A 17,229-nucleotide genomic window follows, 5' to 3' on the forward strand; every position below is an offset into this window, starting at 1 on the left:
ATTAAGAATAATTGAAGAATAATTTTTAACATTTCTTATTTTCAATTATTTTTTGCTATTTATCAAAAAACATAGTTGGTCACTTCTGTATATCGATACCCCTTCCACTACTGTTTTAAAAATATGCCTGAAAAGGGGTTAAATATTTAAGAAACCATTTGTGTACATGAGGTGGGCGGAAATTAAAAAATAAGTTGTAACTTTAAAAATGTTATCCATTAAAGAAGAGTATTTCTTCAGTACTTCAGAATGTTTTTCACTATATAAACTGCATATGATATTGCAACAGTTTTTGCATATACAGTATATAGTTTTGTTACTTCATTCCTGTAATTATCAGTGGATTTAATGAAAAAAAAAATTATCTGCCATTTTAAATGGTTGCCCCAACTTCTCTTGTTTTTATTTTTGAAGGAAATTAAATAAAGGCTGAATGAAGTCATTCCAGTTTTACTGCATAATACAAAGGAAATTACCAGTAACCCAACAATTACAGATACAAATGTATCTAATTGCTGGGTTATTGGTAAGTTGATTTCATGATACCTGTTATGATATTCTTATCAAATCAGTGTCTAAACCTCTATCCTAATTAATACCATATATCATTACTTTTACTGTTGGATGACTTTCTGACTTAGTGATAAATTCTTAATTTCTGGATAGCCTTATTAATAAAACTCCCCACAGAACTGAATTGTATTTCATTAGATTTATTTGCAATCACCACAGAATTCATTATTTTCAGATGTTTTGAGAATTGATGCTTTCTCTTCATCTACAATCCTCATTTTCTTTTTCTGATACCATGTATATAAAACAAGGAAAATAACCTAAAATATTGTAAATTACTATTAATAATATCACCATCACTATATGTTTCACGTAATAGTTTTAAAACATTTAATAATAATTGATAATTGAAATGGCTACAAAACATTAAATAGATATTGAGAAGATATAATACATTCACTTATTAAGAATTTTAAAAAACTTTCCATTTATCTCAAGTAAAAATTTTTGTGGGTGAATATTTCTATAAAAGAATTTTTCCATGGAATATATGCATAGAAAAATTTGTGATTAACAAAATTTACCTAAACTACACAATGGGAAACAACTAAAGAAGAATTATATGTACAGTTTAAGTAAAATCTTTTATGAAAAGCTCTTGATAGGTATGAAATGCATATACTTATTCAGTTCTTCATTATAATAATTCACCCCCAGGGGCTCACATCTGGTGAGTATGGGCTTGGCACACCCAGGGTCCTGAGCTGGATATCATCATTCTTTTTCTTGGTGATTCTCTCTCTCTCTCTCTCTCTCTCTCTCTCTCTCTCTCTCTCTCTCTCTCTCTCTCTCTCTCTCTCTCTCTCTCTCTCTCGGGGTAATTCAGAAATTTTTTTTTTTTTTGGCTGGTGCAGCATAAGCCTCAGGCTTCCTTGCACCATATATGGCTAATGATAATAATAATATAGAAACTTAATAAAACTGTTCAACACAAAAGCATGTTACAATTTTCTAAAAATAAAAATGAATTAATTAAAAGTTCTAAAAATGGACTATGCAATAAAATCACTTTTCAGAGATTGCAGCGATCCTCCTCTGGTTGTTGTCTATATTTTGGGACCTTGGCCTTCACAACATGCATGATTAACACATCATCTGTGCTGATGTGTGTTAATCATGCATTGTAAAAATAGCATAGTGATTATGTGCTTGGCTTTTTTTGCCAACACTTAACATGATGTACAACTACTACTTCAGTATCATATATAAACTTACACCTGTAAGGAACAGGATTAACTATTAATTTTATTCATATAAACAAATACCATTTCCATTTTCCCATAATGTTTTCTGGGAAAGTGTGATGGAGTTGCTTCAAGATGACTGAAGTTTTGTAATAAGAGATTACAGCTAACAAGTCACTTTCCCCTCCCCCTCATTCAGTTTCTCGGATGTCGGGCTGGTGTCCTTAGAACATAATCCATGCTGCAACCAAGGCATTGCATTTCCTAAACTATAGCGCTTCTTTGAGGTCTACGAAATTCAGTGCATTTCAAGAATGAAATGGGTGATTAAACATTACTTGGTATTGTACACAGGCTCCTTCCCTGAATTCATGCAATGTATATAATACTTTGTTAACATTTTAGCGAAGTAGTTTTTAACATCTAGACAATATGACATGAATGGAGTAGCTAACCAGAGATCAGTCTTAACCATAACATTTAGTTTGCTGTTCCTTACATCCTTATGCTGGGTCAACCACACACTTTAGATAATGATATCTGATATCTTTACAAATCTGAACCAATTCCCACCAGTTCTGCTTTCCTCTCACCAGAGCTAGTACATTGCAACAGAGTCCTGTTTATTACTATTTTAATCTTTTCTGTGCAGGTACACAAGCAAATTCAAGTTAATAAATTGTCATTTTTAGTGTCAGTATATTGGTTTCTCCACTTTTCATTTGTCTGTTATAGAATTATTCTGGGTTTTTCATTCAAGTCAGCCCATGAACGAACACACACACAAAAAGACAATAATACAGTGGCACAACATGGCCTAAGATTATGATGTACTGCAAAACTGTCAACAGTACTCCTAAATGTTTCCCCATACGTACTTACTCAAAAGATGAAAGGCCATATAGTGACAACAGCAGCAGAAATATGCCACTTCACCTTTTGGTGTGAAGTGGTATATTTTTGCCTTTTATCCCTTTAAAATTTCTAATAGAAATTTTAAAATGCCATCCAACTTTACAGCCTGAAGCATACAATACAATTTTTTAGTTTACAATATGCATTTATTGTAAACTAAATGTGTTGAAACCATTGTACAGCATAAAATTTAAAAATAAACTTTAAAAAACTGTATTTACATCTCATTGATCAAAACTGTGAATATGAATAATGAAGTAAATAAAATAAACACTGTATCAAACTGAAGCCTTCAAGAAATTCCATTCTTGTTTCACCAGTAGTTATTTTGCTCTCTCTCTCTCTCTCTCTCGCTCTCTCTCTCTCTCTCTCTCTCTCATGGCCCCGAGTGCCAAGCGATAGTGCCCAAGCGATATTTTGTGCGATACATAGCGTTCTTTCTCAGCGGATTAGTTATATTTATTTTCCAGTGTCACTATTCTTCTTGTTTTTCTTAAGTGATTCTTTACTTAAAAGCTTTGAAGTAGAATCCAGAAAGGAAATACACCTTTCTTTCCTTGTGTATATATATATATATATATAATCCGTACTAACCTAACTAAACCTCTAAACCGCTTGGTCACTAGTGGCACCGCTCCTGCCTCCACGTGGCGGGGCTGGAAACCTGGGAGAAGAAAAACACTCTCCCGGGGCAAAAAGGAGCAAAGATGGACATAAATAGACATGCCACTTATGGATCTCATGATCCAGATCTCTCAAACAGAGAAGAGTTAAATGCAGGAAATGCAAAACGGCAGAAAAAAGAAGGAACAGAAACCCCTGCTCCTCTTTTTTTGATACTGCATTCTTTGACTGACAATCCTTTGAGTAAGCTCTCCCCATTCTTAATACAGAAATGTCTTGAGAATGTGGCGGGCCCACCAAAAATGGTTCGAAGATTAAAATCTGGAGACCTTCTAGTGGAGATGAACGAGAATAAACACTCTGAAAAGCTATTAAAAATATCAACTTTTGGTGGAATTCCCACAAAGGTTACCCCGCATGCCACCTTAAACTCCTCTAAAGGGGTAATAGCCGAGTGGGATCTCCTTAACGTATCTGAGGAGGAAATCGTTCAGGAATTAGGCGATCAAAATGTAATAAATGCCAAAAGGATAGTCATTAAGAAAGATGGGGTTCTTACTCCTACCCGAACGGTCATTCTTACATTTAAAACACCAATTTTACCAACAACTGTTAAAGCTGGATATTTAAGGTGCAAAATTCGACCTTATATTCCAAACCCAGTCCGGTGTTTTAAATGCCAAAAATTTGGACACTCACAAGCAGTCTGCAGGGGTGTAACCACCTGTGCCTCCTGTGGTTCAAAAGAGCATGTTCACACAGACTGCCCCACTGAAATACAAAGCTGCCCAAATTGTAAGGGCAATCATTCAGCATTTTCAAAGGAGTGCATCCAGTGGCAGACTGAAAAGAATATACAAAAGTACAAAGTGGAACACAAGGTGCCATACCAAGAAGCAAAAAGACATTGTTTAATTTCAAACAAATTGCCATCTTATTCTTCAGTTGTAAAAAAGCAACGATCCATAACAGTACAAACAGATTGTTCAGTTCCGCCAAGCATCTCAATTTCTGATTGGGCCAGGTCAGTGCTCTCTACACTAAAAGAACAGCCTACCCAACAGCAATCAACTCATTCGGTAAACACACCATTGACAATACCGCCAGAAAAAAATTCTGTACAACAGCCAGTTAATCAAACAAGCTCTGAAAGAAATAATCAAAAAACCAGTACTGATACCATGGACATAGATAGAAATTCACACCGAGATGACCCACTTCTTGAACTTCATGCAGAAGAGGAGGACATGGACATCACTAGACCAAATTTCCCAAAAAGGGAAAAAAGACTAGACAGGCGCAAACAGACCACATCCCGTAAGCAAGCAGACACACCCGATAATGCATAGAATCATTCAATGGAATTGTCGCGGACTCCGAGCTAACTCAGACGATGTTTATGACTTAATTACCGAATATAAGCCTGCTGTTCTTTGTCTACAGGAAACAAACCTGACCCCTAAAATAACTATGAGCATAAAACATCACATAATGCTTAGAAAGGATAGGAACGACTCTAATACAGCACATGGAGGTGTAGCATTGCTAGTAAACTCCAGAACTCCTTTCAGACCAGTCCCACTGCAAACAACTTTAGAAGCAATTGCTGCTAGAGTTATGGTTAAGATAGCAGTAACAGTTGTTTCCATATACCTTTCGCCAAACTATTCATACTCTCTAGCAGATTTGAATGATTTAGTTACCCAGCTGCCACCACCTTTCTGTATCTTGGGTGACTGGAATGGGCATCACCCCCTATGGGGTTCCTCGCACCATGATAAGAGAGGTCAGTTAATTGAAAAATTTCTTGAAAGGCACAACTTAACATTATTAAACAATGGGACTCACACGTACGTGCATCTTTCCTCAAGGTCAACTTCTGCAATTGATCTTTCAATATGCTCGCCAAACCTCCTTCCTCTTATTGATTGGACGGTCATTGATAACCTGCGAAATAGTGACCACTTTCCAGTAATATGCACACTATCGACTAACTCTCCTCCTCAAACTGAGATAAAAACTGTTTGGAAATTTGACAAAGCTAACTGGAAGAAATATCAAGAGCTGGCACATCTAGATATTCAGACTATTGAGACTCTCACCATTGACTCTGCCGTAACTTACATAACTCAGCAAATGATAGCAGCTGCAGAAACCAGTATACCCAGATCATCCATGAAAACTCACTCCCACCCAAAAATATGGTGGAATGAAGCTTGTAGCAATGCAAAAAAAGAGAAGAATAGATACTGAAACTTATTTCGTAAATACCCAACCACAGCTAATCTCATACAGTTCAAGAAAGCTAGAGCTAAATCTCGTCACATACAATGAATAAGCAAAAAAGAGACGTGGTATAAATATGCTTCCTCTATAAACAGGACCACAAATATCAGAACTGTTTGGACTAAAGTTCGAAGAATTAATGGAAAATATCCACCTATAACCACTCCGATAATATATCTAAAAGGCAAAGAAATCTGCAGTCCTCTCGATATATCTAATACATTAGGTGAAACCTTTGAAAAAATCTCCTCTGTAACCGCATTTGAGCCAAGTTTGCAGGCACATAAAATACAGGCAGAAAGATATAATCTCAATTTCAGTACTTCACGACAGCATCCATATAATGTACCCCTTACCATGGCAGAGTTACATTGCGCACTCACAAGATCTAAAAATAGTGCTGCTGGCCCTGATGGAGTGTACTATGCCATGATATATCACTTGAGTGAAGAATCCCTTTCTGCTCTGCTAAAACTGTATAATAGAATCTTTGGCGAAGACTACTACCCTACCAGTTGGCGTCATTCTATTGTATTAGCGTTCCCAAAACCAGGAAAGGACCATTCAGATCCAGCAAATTACCGACCGATAGCATTAACTAGTTGTATAGGAAAAGCATTAGAAAAAATAATTAATGCCAGATTGACATGGTTCCTAGAGACTGAATGCATTCTAAGTCAAAATCAATATGGATTTCGAAGAACTAGATGAATACTTGATCTTATGGTCAAAGCTGAAGGAAACATCCGAAATGCATTTCTCAGGAACGAACACCTAGTGATGATATGTCTTGACATCGAAAAAGCTTTTGATACAACCTGGCGGTATGGAATTCTTCACGATCTCTATGAATCCGGTATTCGTGGTCATCTTCCAAAATTTATTCAGAACTTTTTGAGCAATAGGACCTTTCAGGTACGTTTTCACTCTGCTCTCTCGCAAACATTTGTGCAAGAAGAGGGGGTCCCTCAAGGTTCTGTGCTTAGTGCCACGCTCTTTTCCTCTCAGGATTAATTCCATTACCAAATGTATTCCCGACACAGTTGAAACTTATCTGTATGCTGACGATCTGGCAATCTCAAGCCAGTCACAAAACATGCGTTTCAGTGAAAGGCAGCTTGCCGACCGGGCTAGCCAGGTGGGTAAAGTGCCTGCCTGGCAACCCAAAGGTCGCGGGTTCGAATCCCGCCTCGGGCTTGGATCAAAGTACTGCAAAAACCTTGGGAGGTGCACTATGGCCACAGAAGCCAATGCGCCAACAACTACCAAAAAAAAAAAAAAAAAAGGCAGCTTCAAGGTACAATTAACAAGCTTGTTCAGTGGGCCAAAAACAATAGATACAGACTTTCAAAACAAAAAACAACAGCAATTCATTTTTGCCATAAACGGAATTTACATCCAGATCCCGATTTACATCTTGATTCTCATCTAATTTCTTCTCAACAGAGTATTAGCTTTCTTGGACTAATTCTGGATAGAAAACTTAGTTTCTTAGAGCATATTAAACACATTCGTACAACCTGTCTAAAAAAGCTGAATCTCCTCAGGGCAATTTCCGCTATGTCATGGGGTGCAGATCGGTACATGCTGCTGCACTTATACCGGTCGCTCATAAGATCCAAACTAGACTATGGGTCACCTGCATATGCCTCAGCTAGAGAAAGTGTATTAAAATGGCTCGACCCAGTACATCACAATGCTCTCCGAATTGCACTGGGAGCTTTTCGTACATCGCCAGTTCAGAGTCTCTATACGGAAGCACATGAACCACCCCTATTTCTTCGTCGGCAAGCTCTGTTATTAAGTTATGCAGCAAAAATCAGAAGTTTCCCACATCATCCAATAAAGCAGTATTTATTCACCCCAAAATGGCATAATTTGTACCAAAATAAACCATGTGGCATTAGATTAGAAAGCATAACTACGTGCTGGGAACTAAATATGAATGACATAACTCTAGATATTAGCACGGCTATGCCACCATGGCAAATACCCTTGGCCAATGTTGACCAACACTTCCAACAATGGGGAAAGAATGCACTTCCAAATTTCAGTTTTCAGCAGATCCATGCAACTCACTCTTTTCAGTTCTCTAGTTTTACCCAAATTTACACTGATGGTTCAAAGACAGATAGTAAAGTTGGAGCAGCTGCAGTTCTACCAAACATTACAATATCCCAGCAGCTTCCTTTGGGGTACAGTATTTACACCGCAGAACTGTATGCTATCCTGATGGCTCTAGACAATGTAAAACAGTCATTATATCCTCAAACTATTATCTACACCGATTCCGTAAGTGCTGTATCTGCTCTTCAGTGTAAATTTCCTTCCAGTCATCCGTTTCTACAACAAATTCAAACCAAGTTAATGCAGCTTCTTGCAAACAGGCAAAAATTAATTTTCTGTTGGATACCTGGGCACTCTGGAATCAGAGGAAACGAACAAGCGGATCTTGCAGCCAAGAATGCCAGTCACATAAAATCAGACATGCAGATACCTTACACAGATTTAAAATGCATCATACATACCAATGTTAGAAAAAAATGGCTATCCATTTGGCAGGGAGAAAAAAACAATAAGCTTTTTCAGATTCAGTTGATCCTTAAAAACGATCACAAGAAGTGGCTATCAAGCCTAAGGGGCAATAGAAAGGAAGAAGTAGTACTTGCTAGAATTCGAATAGGACATACTCACCTAACTCATAGTTATTTACTCACTCAGGAAGATCCTCCACTATGCAGCAACTGTCAAACTCAACTCACAGTAAACCACTTGATCATTGAATGCCCATTATATCTGAGAGAACGAAAAACAGCTTTCTCTTCACATCTATTTTCTTCTAATAAACTTACCTTACAACAGATTCTCGGAGACCGACAAGATATTAATGATGTTTTTACCTTCCTCAAATTGATAAACAAATATCACCTGATCTGAATCCTTTTATTTAATATAACAATCATGTACCAAATAGGATTGAAATAGGTGCATTATGGCCTTAGTAGCCCTTGCACCAATAAATCCAACAAACAACAACTCTCTCTCACACACACACACACACACACACACACACACACACACCATTATATCTACTAAATACAGCTCCAGTCACTATCTAATATGCTTTGCATGTGCCATGGTCTTAACACTTAGATGTATACATATACTATAAGTGTGACAAACAAAATGGATGGAAGGCAAAGAGACCAGCTTATTAACATTAGTAGAGGCATATGATGCAAGAAAGCAAGCTTATTCAGCATCAGCCAAAAAAAAAAAAAAAAAACCCCACTCCCATTTCACCCATCTGTTCGTTCCAAATACCTGTCCAGTTGAGCTTTAAATTTGTTTAGGCTATCAACTTCTACAACAAGTGATGGAAGTCGGTTCCACCAACCAACCACCCGCTGGCCAAAGGCAAATTTCTGCACATCTATCCGACATCCGTCCTTCCTCAATTTGAATTTATGCCCTCTGAGGTGATTATTCTGAGCAAGATGAAGAATCCCATTGGCATTGAGCATGCTCAAACCATTCAAAGCCTTATACACCTCTATCAGATCACCTCGCTGGTGCCTAGTCTCCAGACTCTGTAATTTGCAAAACTTAAGCCTTTCTTCGTAAGAGCAACCCTTTGTTCCATTCACTAATCTTGTTGCCCTTCTCTGTACCCGTTCCAGCAGTTCTACATCCTTCTTGAAATGAGGCCTCCAGACCTGTATACAGTACTCAAGATGTGGCCTAACCATTGCCTTATACAAGGGAATAATCACCTCCTTATCCCTGCTAGAAAAATTCCTGTATATCATTGACAACATACCATGAGCTACTCTTGCAGCTCGTCTGCACTGCTCAGAGAACTTCATATCTGCCTGCACAATTACCCCCAGGTCCTTTTCATTCTCCACCACTGTCAGTGTAGTACCGCAGAGTTGATACGTTGCTCTGGGGTTACTGTTTCCCATATGTAGTACTTTACATTTGTCAATGTTAAACTTCATTTGCCACCTCTCAGCCCATCTGTTCAACCTTTCCAGATCCTGTTGCAGCAGCATAGCGTCAGTAGTGTCCTTAACGACCCTGCCAACCTTTGTATCATCTGCAAACTTGGACATTAAACTTGATATCCCATCATCAATATCATTCATAAACACCGAAAACAACAACGGACCCAACACTGAACCTTGAGGAACTCCACTAATAACATTAGTCCACGTTGAGCAGTGTCCATTGATTACCACTCTCTGTCTTCTGCCGCTCAACCAACCTCTTATCCATAGCAGCAATTTGCCTCCAATGCCACACTGCTCCAATTTGTGCAGCAGTCTTCCATGTGTAACAGTATCAAAAGCCTTTCTAAGATCCAAATATATAATATCAAAGTTATTCCCTGCATCCAGTTCTTTTGTGACTACATCATAGTATCCAATCAAATTGGTCAGGCAAGACCTGCCCTTAACAAAACCATGCTGCGTCTGAGCTATAACTGAATTCTTGTCTAGATGGTCCTGCAGTGCTTCTTTAACCAGTGCCTCCATTAATTTACCTGGAACAGAAGTTAAACTAACAGGTCTATAATTACTTGTGTCAGCCTTTGATCCTCCTTTGTGAATTGGGGTTACATTTGCACATCTCCAGTCTATGGGTACCTCCCCTGAGTCCAAAGAAGCTCTCATAATTATGGCTAGGGGTTTGCATACTTCCTTTGCTGCCTCCTTTAATATAACTGGATAGATCCCATCCACCCCAGGTGCCTTTTTTATGTTTATCCTCAACAATCTCTCCTCCACTTTCCTCTCAGTTATTACAAAATCATCCAGCTCAGTGCCAATGTTTACTTTACCTACATCATTCTCCTTCCTGAATAACTCCTCATGCGTGAATGTAGATGCAAAATACTCGTTATTTAACTGTTCACTTACATTTTAAGACGATACTGCTGGTGAATTGCTGAAACATTGCTATTCGGAACCTACATCTGCAGGAGATATTTCTTGTGTCTGCAACAATCTTTGTCTTTTTATAATTTTATATTTTCATGCAAAACCGGGTTGGTTGATATGGTTTTTATTGTAATAATGACAATGGAGATCATAAATGCACTACAAAACTTGGAGACTTAAACCAATATACTTTTCCTTAAAGCAGCCTCAGCAAAAGATGAAAGGGAGAAAAATATTCTCAGCAATCTGCTGTTAACAACTCTAACAAATGTAACAAATCCATCTCATTTGCAAAGGATTTTTTTCAATGTATATATATATATATACATATTTACAATACACACACACATCTAAACAGCCATGATTACTAAGAAGTTTAATAGTAATCATGAGATTTTGTGCAAATTACTTTTATCATTGGATAAAAAGATTCCACTTACCATGCAGAAAGTCAAGCCACAGGGTGCCACTGTTGCCCATTTGTATCCTACAGTTTCAAGAAGGTAACCCCCAACACTAGGTCCAAGAAATGCTCTGCATAAAATAATGCATATTACTGGTAACTTATTATGTATTTTTTTTTAATTATGTAATTTCAGCATCAGCCAAAAAAAAAAAAAAACTTCCCATATTTCCCCATCCATTCATTCCCAAAGTTTGTCGAGTTGTTCCTTGAATTAATTTAAGCTATCAACTTCTGCAATGACAAATGAAATTTTGTTCCAGCAATCAACCACATCTTTCCACACATCTGTTCTACAACTGCTGAGTTTCAATTTATGTCCCCTCAGGTACATAATCTGAGCAAGAGGAAGAATCCCATCAGCATTGAGCTTGCTAAAAGGGGCTTACATCTGGTGAGTATGGGCTTGGCACACCCAGGGTCCTGAGCTGGATATCATCATTCTTCTCTTTCTTGGTGATTCCTTTCTAATTAATTCTGACTCTCTCTCTCTCTCTCAGGGTACTTGGGAATTTTTTTTGGCTGGTGCAGCATAAGCCTCAGGCTTTCTTGCACCATATGGCTAATAATAATAATAATAATAATAATAAAACCATCCAAGGCCTTACCTCAATCAGATCATACAGGTGCCTAGTCTCCAGATGCTGCAATTTGCAGACTTAATCCTTTCTTCATAAGAACAACCCTTTATTCCCCTCACCAATCTTCTTGCCCTTCTCTGTACTCGTTCCAGCAGTTCTACATCCTTCCTAAAATGAAGCCTCCAGACCTGTATGCAGTACTCATGGTGTAGCCTGATCTGTTGCCTTATACAAAGGAATAATCACCTCCTTATCCCTGCTAGCAAAATTTATGATCAAACCAAGGAAAAAACAGAGCAAAAATCTCACCAATCATCCCATTTTGCAGTCTTGTAATGCAAAACAACACAAGGATGAGAATGGCCATGAGAGAAAGGCTCCATTGGAGAACAGACCATCACTACTAATTTGGGATCTGAGGTGCCTGGAGAACTAATCACGTCGACCCTGTATGTGTTTGTTTGTAAGAAAAAGATCAAGAGTGTTTCCTGTGTGGTTACGATCATCTTATTCTGGTAGGTAAATGAACAATCTGTGTGAGGTCATTTGTAATTGCGAAGGCCTCAACATTTTGACCAGCTGAGTCCTTATGACTAGAAAATGGAATTCACTGGTGTTGTCAACATTAAAATCACAAAGGAAAATTACTTCACTGTTAGGAAAGTTGGACTGGAGAAAGTCAAAAGAGAGGATGTCAAGGAATTCCAAGTGATTAGTGGAGTTGGGAGAATGATAGGGAATATAGATGAATTTTACAGAATAGAATAGAGAGAGATTTTAAATCAGAGAAGATCAAAAAAGACGCGATTTCAAATTACTACGTCTGATAGGGAATATCAGAGCAAACATATGCACAGTACCACCTTAGAAGCAAAAGGAATCATGCAGAAAATAATTAGGACAACTGAAATGAGCAGTGGTGGAATCAACTGATAATTTGGATTCTGTCAGAAAAGTAAGTGGAGCTTGGCAGACCAAGTGGACATGGACATCATCATTGAGATTGAAACTGAGACCACTTGTATTTATTATTATTATAAGGTGCCTCCGTAGCCAGGTGGGCAGGAGCAGCAGTGCATAGCACACGCTTCTTAATTAGACCAGGGTTCGAGCTCATGGCCACCAAATACGGAGGATGCGGAAAGGTCAGGAAATGACCACCGCAAATCCTCGGAGCAATATGGCCTTGGTTGCTAATGCTCCTAAAAATCAAATAACAACAATTTATATTTATGAAATGAATGATGAAGTGTTTGGGAGGTTTAGATCTTTTTGCAGGGGCTCACTCTGGTGAGTATGGGCTTGGCACACCCAGGGTCCTGAGCTGGATATCATTGTTCTTCGCTTTCTTGGTGATTCCTTTCTACTTCTCTCTCTCTCTCTCTCTCTCTCTCTCTCTAACAGGGTAACCTGGGGAATTTGTTTTGTTTGGCTAGTTCAGCATGAGCCTCAGGCTTACTTGCACCGTATGGCTAATAATAATAATAATAAGTTTATTCTGTTAGTTGGACTATTCGTGATGTATTCAATAGTAAGAAAGGTGGGGAGGACATGATGTATGAAGTTTGTATGTATGTATGTTATTTGGTTTTTAGGAGCATTAGCAACTAAGGCCATATTGCTCCGGGATATGCGGATTTCCTGACCTTTCCGCATCCTCCGTATTTGGTGGTGACGGGCTCGAACCCCGGTCTAATCAAGAAGCATGTGCTACGCACTACTGCTCCTTCCCACCTGGCTACGGAGGCATCAATGTATGAAGTAATAAAATTTTTGGAAATGGCATACACAAAGTAAGAATATACCCAGTTCCATGACAGACATGGCTTCAACAATGGCCTCTGCATACACACTACTTGAACTCCCTCCAGTCACTATCTGGCAGAGTAGAAGCAGTGAGATTATACACTGGTTGGTCCCGTGTACTATCTAGCAGCCGGCCTGTGAATACCATTTTAGAGCTGTAACCTCGAAATGTAAGGAAGATTGGATCTCGCCATGGTGCCTATAATAACCTCAAAAGACATCAATCATACTACACGATGGAAGAGATGAGGAGTTGCTGTAGCTTTGCCCAGGAAACTAAACATGGGTTTCACCACTTCAAGCCTCCATTATGCAAATTGGTGGTATTGCACTGGTTGATGAGAGTTATCTACCACTTAGTAATTCAAGTTGATTAACAATTGTGTTCATTGTTAAAAAGGATTAATTGTAAATTCCTAGTGGTTATGCTAGCGTGACTATGACCTAGTGGTTTATCTAGAGTATAAACAATATTCGTGCATGTGAATGTTGTGTTTAACTCATTCATGCACTGTTATTGTATCTGAGTGTATATGTGCATGTATGCTATTTACAGTTATGAGCATATGAAAGGCAGTAAAGGTCTGATTGCTATCATTTCTTTTATATTATAAAAGACATATTTAATCTTATGCATTATAATTGAATTTTAATTTAACTGATGGGCTTTGCCAAAGTTAGTCTTCTTTGTGGGCATGTGATTTTTTAGCATGCCTATAATTACGTATTGCCTGCTTATTTTTGCCATCTGTTCTAATGTTGTATCTCGCCAAAGTATGGTGGAGGTAGTAAGCCTTAAGAATGACAGTAATTTCTGGTCTGGCTGTAATAGAGAAGTTGTTTCACTACAAAAATATTCCAAACATTATCCAGCTTGATCTTTCACATTAACTGTGTCCCCATGTTCATTACCTAAGATGAGCAAGACTTTGGTGTTCAAGTTTTTCTTTGCACAGTAATCTTTTAACAAAGTGGAGAAATGCAAGTAACTAGTCACCTGTGAGGAAACCTGATTAAAGTGTTTAAGGGTTTAAATGGATTGATTAAACAATGCTAATGGCATACTTGCTCTATCTCAGACAATCCATATAAGGGGGAGAAAAATTTAAATTGAAAATGACAGTTGCAGGATAGATATGTAAAACTATTCTTTCAGCCAAAGAGTAATTGTTTTTGGAACAAACTTTTGTCTGGTGTTGTGAAATGTGTAGTTTGAATAAATTTAAAGAGGGATTAGACAAATTATTAGAAGAGGCTTCTACCGAAAATGACATAGGTCTTTTTTTTTTTTTTTTTTTAACTGTGCCACTCACAATGTGCCCTTCCTGATGCTAATATTGTTATCCAAGCTCTTTTTTTTTTTTTTTTTTGCTTACCAAATTATAAGTAAATTGTTTTTTGCAACAATCCCTGAGTTCTGGGATTTTCTTAGTGGAAGAGTAAAATAGACTTCAGCTTTATACAGCCTAAAACATTTCTTTCTACAAATAGATTCAGTTGATCCTTAAAAAGAAAAAGGCAGCAACTGGATTCAATTGAATCCAGATGCTGCCTTTTTCTTTTTAAGATGTACATGTAAACCATCATTTTTAGCATTAATAAATGCAAGGTTAGCAGTACTCCCAGAATAACATACCATTTGGATAGTACTAAATTCAAAGTAGTGGAGAATGAAAATGTTTGGGGGAGTGGGCTAATTGTGTAATCTGACATCAAGTTCTTGACTTGTGCAGACAATTCAGTCAGCAGGTTTTTTTTTTTTTTTTCATGAAATTTATCTCTCTAAATAACTACTATTATACTATGTGAGTTTAAGCTAGTTTATTCAAGATACTGATTAAATATACTATACAATCAGTTCTGTGGCATTTCCCTTTATCTGCTGTGGAAATGTGAATGGATTTGTCTTTTTGTAGGCTAGTACTCTTCTTTCCATGCTTGGTAAATTCCATGGTAATCAATGGACACTGCTCTTCATGGACTAAAGTTTTTAGTGGAGTTGCCCAGAGTTCAGTATGGGGCCCATTGTTGTTTTCTATATTTATCAATGACGGCATATCAGACTTAATTTCCAAGTTTGCAGATAATACAAAGGTTGGCAGGGTGGTTAATGACAGTAAGGATGGTATACTATTGCAACAGAAGCTAGAAAAGAACTATTGGAGAGAATGAATGGGTGAAATGGAAGGTGTCTTTTTTTCTCTCTCTCTCTCTTCCCTCTCTGATGCTGTATAAGCTTGATTTCTTACATCATTTGCCACTTTTGGTAATGCTAATTGTTGACCTTTCTTTAGATCTTGTAGTCTTCAGAAAGGTCAGCCATACAATTGTTTTGTAACAATTGTATGGCTGTTAGGTTGATGGTATCTCTTGCTTGGTTATCCTGGTTGTTCCTCAAGCTGTTGTAGTGGAGGTGGGCAAGGAAGTTAAGTATGAGGACTGCCTGGAGTGGTTTGAAATTTATACTTTTATTTAATATATTAATTTCAGCTGTTGTGAGGGTTCTTGAGTTTAAGTTAATGATATGTTTAACTGGCCTCCGTAGCCGAGTGGGCAGGAGCGGGAGTGCAGTAGCACACGCTCTTTGAGTAGACCGGGGTTCAAGCCCCTGACTGCTGAATACAGTCGATCTGCCAACCCGCACTGGACCAGCGTGGCAGATTATGGTCCATTTCCCTCAGCATGAATTGTTGAGGAGGCCTCCATCCTGCAGTGGGTTGATAATGGCTGCACTTTACTTTACTTTTACTTTACTTTTTATGTAGTTCATAATTTTGTCTAGGATGGGTATTCCTATTAGAAGGGATGCTTGGGATCAAATTATTTATGAAGACCTGATTTCTGTTATTATTGTTATTACTTGAAGGGATATTTCAGGATATGAGATTGGAAATTTTACCGTTAACATGATTTGTTAAGTCTATCTTGTGAATATTAGTCTTCATATTAGAAAAATCATTTTCTGAGAGGATAAACTTATTTTGGTTAAGTTTTTGTTATATGTATCTGTAAGTTTTGCTACATCCAAATGTCTTATGGTGCTATACAATAATTTTATATCAGTTATGTTAATTATCTGAGCTGAAAAGTTATTCTTAATGGGGTCTTTCAAATTTAAACTAACTGGGATTAATTGTTGTTCTTGGCATGTGACAAGAAATTTATGTCTGCATTTTAATTTGGTTATTTTGTTGTTGCTGGAATTTTTTGGTCATTGCTTCCTTTTATCATATCACTACTAATATTAATACTAAAAGTACACAGCATGCTCATTTTTTAACTTTATGCAAAAGTTCCTTTCTTTTTTATTCTTGGTTATTTTCACCACAACACTTGCACAACTTTGTTTTGGGTGATTTGCAATGATAAAAACTAGCATATTGGGATATACTTGGTAGATGATACAGAAATATTGCTTATAGATTCAGTAAGCAATATTTCTATATTCCTATCAAACCTAGGAAAGATTAGCCTTTTTTTTTTTTCAAAGAATAATAGTCATAATTTATGAGTTAAGTATCATTAGGTAAACATTGATTCTACATCTGATAGAAAGTGGCACATTTTATGGAGCAGAAACATTGACATTGAGAAAGAAAGGTATTAGAAAGTTGGAAAAAGATAAAATATATTGATAAAGTGAGAAATCAGGATGTTTTGAGAAAGGTGTGTGAGGAGAGATGTTTGATTGAAATAATGAGAAGGTGGAATAGGACTTGGATTAGACATGTGTCTCAGATGACAGATTGTTGAAGGATGTGTGGAAAAAGTTCAAGGGAAGAAGCCCAGAGGGAAATAAAGGAAAACTATGATAGAAGATTTGAGAAGAGATGATGGATATGGGGAGATGAAGA

At 37.4% G+C, this 17,229-nt stretch overlaps 1 protein-coding gene across 1 annotated transcript in view; it reads right to left on the minus strand.

Annotated features, from left to right (window-relative positions):
- Window positions 1-713: 713 nt before the first annotated feature.
- The window catches only part of LOC150077139 (MFS-type transporter SLC18B1-like), a 73,416-nt gene continuing 56,900 nt past the window's right edge, over window positions 714-17,229 (minus strand). The window contains exons 11-12 of the mRNA XM_090385787.1: window positions 10,966-11,059; window positions 714-833 (exon numbers count right to left, since the gene is read on the minus strand). Of these exons, the coding sequence (XP_090241913.1) occupies window positions 714-833; window positions 10,966-11,059 (214 nt within the window). The remainder of the gene's footprint in view (window positions 834-10,965; window positions 11,060-17,229) is intronic.

The sequence above is a fragment of the Mastigoproctus giganteus genome, chromosome 12 (assembly GCF_048544385.1).
Source record: "Mastigoproctus giganteus isolate SK-2022 chromosome 12, ASM4854438v1, whole genome shotgun sequence".
NCBI classification, from domain to species: domain Eukaryota; kingdom Metazoa; phylum Arthropoda; class Arachnida; order Uropygi; family Thelyphonidae; genus Mastigoproctus; species Mastigoproctus giganteus.